This window comes from Mustela lutreola, chromosome 3, assembly GCF_030435805.1.
Source record: "Mustela lutreola isolate mMusLut2 chromosome 3, mMusLut2.pri, whole genome shotgun sequence".
NCBI classification, from domain to species: Eukaryota; Metazoa; Chordata; class Mammalia; order Carnivora; family Mustelidae; genus Mustela; species Mustela lutreola.
In genome coordinates, this window is record NC_081292.1 from 61,373,532 (window position 1) to 61,381,003 (window position 7,472).

Genomic DNA, 7,472 nt, shown 5'->3' on the forward strand with positions numbered 1-7,472 from the left:
GAGTCCATAGTCTCTCATGGTTTGTCTCCCCTTCCAATTTCCCCCAACTCCCTTCTCCCCCCCATCTCCCCATGTCCTCTGTATTATTTCTTATGCTCCACAAATAAGTGAAACCATATGATAATTGACTCTCTCTGCTTGACTTATTTCACTCAGCATAATCTCTCCCAGTTTCTCTTAAACTGTGAGCTCCTTAAGGGCCATAGCCATGTCTTAGCTATTTGTCGTGCTAGCATACCTGATGCAGTGCTGAATCATGGCACACGTTCAAGAAATAGTTCCTGAATTGAGTTCAACCTGAGTAACTATTCATCGTTTATCCCACAGCGTATATTTCATTTTCTTTTTCACACCAAAGAAACAAGACAAGAAATTCCAAATGTTGACACATCTCTAGAAATAGAAATATTGAAGCAAAAGTATCGGTATGTGTTTTTCTTTGTTTCTGTATTTGAGAAACTTAAAACATTTAAATAATGATGTCTAGTGTAAGGTTATATTGTATATTTGTGTTTATCTCATATATTAAGTCATACTTTAGGTGACTGATGTCGTAGTGTTTTGAGAATCATGAGAAATTTTTGAGACCCAACAATTTATTAGCTGCAGTTCAACAATCAGTTTTCTTTTTTTTTTTTTTTTTTTAAGATTTTATTTTTATTTATTTGACAGAGAGAGATCACAAGTAGGCAGAGAGGCAGGCAGAGAGAGAGAGAGGAGGAAACAGGCTCCCTACTGAGCAGAGAGCCCGATGCGGGACTCGATCCCAGGACCCTGAGATCATGACCTGAGCCGAAGGCAGCGGCTTAACCCACTGAGCCACCCAGGCTCCCAACAATCAGTTTTCTAGTCAGTATCTTAAACTGCATTCCCATGAGCCATCTGAATTCATACATCAAAGTTTTGAAAGATTTTGAAGATTCCTAGAGAAGCTATATAGTGTACAGTGGCTAAGCATTAGGGCATTAGAGTTTATTCACCTGAGTTTAAAGCCCTATTCAACTGCTTACTAACTGTGACCTTGGATAAGCTGCTTATTCTTTCTGTGCAACAGCATTTTAATCTTTAGAATGGGAACAAAAGTAAACTGGCCAAGAACTAACAGCCCGACCTTAAGAAGAACACCTAACCTTAAAAAATGTGTATTGCTTAGAAGGGTTAGGACTACCACAAAGCTATGACCTGACAGAGCCCATTGGATATAGAACACCTCTCGTAACCTAGGCTTCTCTACACTCAAGGACTGAAAGGATCATTGATAGTAAATTCACGAGACATGCATATCCTTTTAGGCTGAAGGATCTCACTTCTCTTCTGGAAAAACAGCATGAGCTTATCAAACTCATCATTCAGAAGATGGAAATCATCTCTGAGACAGAGGATGAAGATAACCATAGTTCTTTTCAAGATAGGTTTAAAAAAGAACAGTTAGAACAAAGGAATAGCAAGTGGAATTCTGTATTGAAAGCTGTAAAGACAAAGACCCACAGCCCTTTGCCTTAGGCTGCAGTGGGGCTTCCTGTCGGGGGTGGGGGGGGGAGTTTGCATGACCCTGTTGGGTCCAATTTCCAGGTTAGCAAAAGTGAGAAAAAAGCAGAACTAGGACTCTGATTTCACTACATATGAAAGGATGGTTCCTGTATTCTTTGTAAAATAAACCTTCTCTCTATTCATATTTTATGCCAGTTAGAACATAGAGAGAATATCCTTACTAATGAGTTCAAGTTGTACTTCACTTCTCATTATTTGAGTAGAAAACTGACTTGTTAGAACATACATTTTAATGAGGACTAGTAAATGTAACTCTTAAACTAGAATACAAATGTCAATACTGGATTCCTGCTTGATAATTATGTAATATGTAATGTATTAGACAATAAAGTATTATATTAGGTTATACCATTGGGTATGCTTTTTGTGTGTGTGTTGTAAGAACCTGTGGGTGGAACACTGTGTACTCCGTTCCAACTATAATAAATGACCACACCCTTCTTGCTGCTCCTAACACACCTGATGTCACTTTGAGTTGAGATCCAAATTAATAGACATTATATGCATGAATTTTACTATAGGTATAGATAATATGTGCTGTTTCTATATTTTTGATTTTCTAATAATCATAATAAATGTAAAATCATATAAATGTAAAATGTAAAGTTTATAAAATCTAATAAATGTAAAATCACCCCACTGATTATTGTGTGAACTTTTTACTACACTTAGTTTTTTGAGATTTGTAAAAATACTTCCATCACACATGGAACTAGAGAAAGATACTACAAAAAAAGAGAACTACAAGCCAGTATTTCTAATGACCTAGGTCCTCAGCAAAATATTAGCAAACTGAATCTAATAATACATTTTAAAAAAATCATACACCACAGTCAAGTGGAATCCATTGCCAGGATGCAAGGGTGGTCCAATATTTGCCAAACAATCAGCATGATAAGTCACATCAGTAAGAGAAAGAATAAAAGCCGTATGATCATTTCAATAGGTGCCAAGAAAGCATTTCACCAAGTACAACATCCATTCATAATAAAAACCCTCTGCAATGTAGCTGTAGAGGGAACATACCTCAGCATAATAAAAGCCTTATACGAAAAATCCACAGTCAACATCAGAGTCCACGGTAAAAAACTGAGAGCTTTTCCCCCGAGGATCAGGAAGAAAACAAAGATATCCACTCTTACCACTTGTATTCAGTGTGGTACTGGAAGTCCTAGCCACAGCATTTAGACTATATAGAGAAATAAAAGGCATCCAAATTGGTACGGAAGAAATATAACTTTATTTGCAGATTATATGATGCTATATATAGAAAACCCTAAGGGCCCACAAAAAATTTACTAGAACTGATAATTGAATTCAGTGAAGTCGCATGGTACAAAATCAGTGTACAGAAATCTGTTCCATTCCTATACATTAATAATGAAGCAACAGAAAATGAAATTAAGAAAACAATCTCATTTACAATTGCACCTAAAACAAATTTTCTAGGAATAAATTTAACGAAAGAGGTGAAAGACCTATACTCTGAGGACTATAAAACATTGATGAAAGAAATTCAAAATGATGCAAACAAAACAAAACAACAAAAAAAGACATCTCAATGCTCATGGGTTATTATTATACAATGTCCATACTATGCAAAGCCATTTATAGATTTAATGCAATCCCTATCAAAATACCAAGAGCATTTTTCATAGAACTAGAACATACAATTCTAAAATTTGTAAGGAACCACAAAAGACCTCAGATAGTCAAAGCAATCTTGAAAAACAAAATGAAGTATCATATTTCCAGATTTCAAGTTATATTTCAAAGCAGTAGTAATTAAAACAGTATGTTATGGTCACAAAAATAGACACATTGATCAGTGGGCTAGAATGGAAAACCCAGAAACAAACCCACAACTATATAATCAATCTTCAACACAGGAGAAATGAACATACAGTGGTATTGGGAAAACTGGACAGGAACATGCAAAAGAATAAAACCAGACCCCTTTCTCCCATCATACACAAAAATAAACTCAAAATGGATTAAAAATTTAAATGTGAGACCTGAAGCCATAAAAATCCTAGATGAGAGCAGAGGCAGTAATTTCTCTGACATTGGGCACAGCAACATTTTCTGAGCTCCATCTCCTGAGGCAAGCAAAATACAGCAAAAATAAACTGTTGGGACTTGATCAAAATAAAGAAGTTTCTGTACAATGAAGGAAACAAGAAAACTAAAAGGCAACCTACGGTATGGGAGAAGATATTTGCAAACGACATATCCAATAAATTGTTAGTGTCCAAAATATGTAAAGAACTGATACAACTCAACACCCAAAAAGGAAATAATCCAGTTTAAAAATAGTCTGAAGATATGAACAGATATTTCTTAGACATACAAATGGTCAACAGACACATGCAAAGATGCTCAACGTCACAAATCATCAGGGAAATGCAAATCAAAACCGCAATGAGATATTATACCTTACACCTGTCAGAATTACTAAAATCAAAACCAAAATAAACAGTAAGTGTTGGCAAGGGTTTGGAGAAAACAGAACCCTTATGAACTACTGGTGGGAATGTAGATCAGTGCAAACACTGTGAAAAGCAGTATGGAGATTCCTCCAAAGATTAAAAATAGAAATACCATATGATCCAGTAATTTCACAACTGGGTATTTACCCAAAGAATACAAAAACACTCATTCAAAAAGATATATGTACTGTATGTTTATTGCAGCATTATTTATAATAGCCAAACTGTAGAGGAAGACCAGGTGTCCATCAATAGAATGGATAAAGAAGTGCGTAGGGGACGCCTGGGTGGTTCAGGGGGTTAAAGCCTCTGCCTTCGGCTCAGGTCATGATCTCAGGGTCTTTGGATCAAGCCCCGCATTGGGCTCTCTGCTTAGCAGGGAGTCTGCTTCCTCCTCTCTCTGCCTGCCTCTCTGCCTACTTGTGATCTCTGTCTGTCAAATAAATAAATAAAATCTTAAAAAAAAAAGATGTGTATACACACACACACACACTCACACACATGTACATACCTGCAATGGACTATTATTCAGCCATAAAAAAGAAAGAAATCTTGCCATTTGCAACAACATGGATAGGGTTAAGTATAATGCTAAGCAAAATAAGCCAGAGAAAGACAAATATATGATCTCACTCATGTGTGAAATTTAAGAAACAAATGAGTAAAGGAAAAAGACAAACCAAGAAGCCGACTTTTAACTATAGAGAACAAACCAGTGGGGAGGGGGGTGGGAGGATGGGTGAAATACGGGGCGGGGAATAAAGAGTACACTTACCTGATGGAAAAAGTGCTTCCATCACATACGCCCTTTTTTTTCTTTTGATGTCCACCACAGTGTATGCATCGGTCACATACGTCATTGTTGATCTTTTTCAAGGTCCTTGTTTTTATTTTCCTCTTCATCCTAATTCTGATGTTTTTTCCCTCACTTGCCCAGGACATGCCGCTCTAATGAATGTCTTTGGCTAAATGTGTACCCTTGTATTACACTGACAGTGTTGGTTCATGTGTGTTTTTATTTACATAGGTGCTATGATGCCAAGGTTCTTGTTCTCCTTACTTCTTTCCATTTAATGTATTGATGAGATAGAACGATGGAACCCTCTGTCCATCTAGCACAAGGGTTCTGACAGATGTTACTGTAATTTTTGGGGCCCCATTGCATGGACTCCTCTCTTTTCCACAGATGGACATCTTGGTGGCCTCCATCTCCTGCTGTCACATGCATTCTCAGCCACACACTCACCCAATCAGGCAGAGTGCTAAGTGACAATATATAATATGAGGAAACCAGTCATTTATGGTCCTACAGAATACATGCCCTAGAGACAATATTGTATGTTCCTTAGTCTTTGATTCAGACAAGATCTTTGTCCCCTTCATTTTCCTTAAAACATAAAGGCTAAAATTCACAGTATAGGATCACCAGGATGTCCTAATCATGAAAACAAATGGTCTTCTCACAGTCTTCCCACTCCTCAAACTTCATGGAGCATTGATACCATTCATTTAATATTAATTGAACATCAAGAATGTAAGAATATGTGCCATATTGTACTACACCTGTTCTGGGGGGGGGGTATGGATATAGGCTATCCAACCTGCTCTCGAGGAGATGACAGTTGAAAAAAATCACTTAGCTTTCTGAAATTCTTCCTTCCTTTTACCCCCAACACTGAATTCTGTTTTTTCCACTATTTTTGTTACTGCTCCTCCTCTACGTCCCATCAGCTTCTCTCTATGGCTACTACTACTACTAGCTGATATTTACACCCCTGAGGTCTGTCCTTGACCCTTTTCTCTTGCATACTCATCTCTTTGCCAGCTGTCTTGACATACCACAACTTTGCTTAGATTTGTAACCGACTACTTGATACAATCTCTCCTGCCCCTCCCCACAAATTCTAGCTCTGCGTTTCCATAGTTCTTCCAATTGAATACCCATGAATACGAACAGGGGAGTGCATACCATTTCCTCCAGGGTTCCTATTTCCTATCAATGGTATCATTCTCTCAGAGTCCTAGACTTGAAACTGATGTATTGCATTGCTTAATCTTTCTGAAGTAGAGCTCTTGGCCTTCACACCCATGCTGTAAGGCTTTAAAGACTTTGCTTTTCTTTCATAAGCAACCTTATTTTCAGAACTTGACTCTTGAGTCCAATTTAGTCTTATCTGCAGTTCATCCAAACCAGAACACTATTTCATCCAAACACACCATGGCTTCCCACTTCCTGCCTCTTACTAGGCTCTCCCACCCCAGATGTCCTTCCTCCAGCTCTTCTCAAGCTCAGTATAAATGGAACCTGCATCTTGAAGTCTTCTTTAATGGCCCAACTGATGATGCTCCCCACATCCTCAGAACTGGTGACACTGCATTTCTCCTCTGCCACTTGTGCCTGTTTGGTTGACCATGACTCTTGTTCCACTAGGGTCCATCTAGTGGGAAAGAGAGTCAGTCCATCTCAAGTTCATCTTTGAGATTATCATCATCAGTCCCAAGTATCCAAAGACTTACACCTTATTTCTTTATGTTTCCTTTTTTCATCCTTTGTAGCTCCTGGCCCAGGCTCTTGCACATAACAGATGTCAATGAATACACACATATAAAGTAAATAATAAAAATCAGTGAAAACAACAAATATCACAGGTCTAAAAGATACTCCATGAAAACCAGTTCAATCTGCCTCAGAAAAGAAGTTTAGTGTCCCAAATTCTGTTGACCATTTGCCCTACAAAAGTTGAATAACACACCTCTAACTGGTGGAAGAGACGTTCGAATGCCTCTTTTCTGTCTTTTCTACTGCTTCTGTCTTCTGTGGTTGTTGAGTATGGTTTTTGACTATGGTTTGTGTGGATGACGTCTGTACTTTGCAATAACACAACTGAACATTGATACTGACCCTAATTCTTATTGACTGAATGACTCTGAGTATGTTTCCACATTTCTAAAATGGTAATCTAAATATAAATTGCTATGGTGTTGGTAGGATTGGAAAATATCATGCATGCAAAGTGCCTACCTCAATAAATGCTATTGCAGTGTATTTGGGAGAACTGACTTAGCCGAGGTAAAGGGGATTATATCCTAGTGATTACAGGGAATTTCCTCAGAATCAAGCTGGTGCTCCCAGGTACTTCTGAGTCTCATCAGCCAAACAAATCTTGGAGTGTGTACCACCAAAAAACCTCACATTTAGAGAAAATAATTAAAATATGCATTACAGCACTTTTTCTTATTTTTGTTTTTGCCCCAGATTCAAATCACCAAATATCAACAGAGCACCACCTCTCTGCTGTCAGGATAAGCCATTGCCACTGTGTATTTCTAAACCATTTTCAACATTTTGATATGAGCACATTAAAAGACAGTAATAAGACTATGGAGTATTATGCCTCCATCAGAAAGGATGAATACCCAACTTTTGTAGTA

General features: G+C 37.7%; 1 protein-coding gene across 1 annotated transcript in view; it reads left to right on the plus strand.

Moving 5' to 3' along the window:
* TRPA1 (transient receptor potential cation channel subfamily A member 1) overlaps positions 1-2,194 on the plus strand; it is a 76,359-nt gene extending 74,165 nt beyond the window's left edge. Inside the window, exons 27-28 of the mRNA XM_059166234.1 lie at positions 328-425; positions 1,293-2,194. Coding sequence (XP_059022217.1) covers positions 328-425; positions 1,293-1,503 — 309 coding nt within the window. The 3' untranslated portion in view covers positions 1,504-2,194. The remainder of the gene's footprint in view (positions 1-327; positions 426-1,292) is intronic.
* Positions 2,195-7,472: the final 5,278 nt, after the last annotated feature.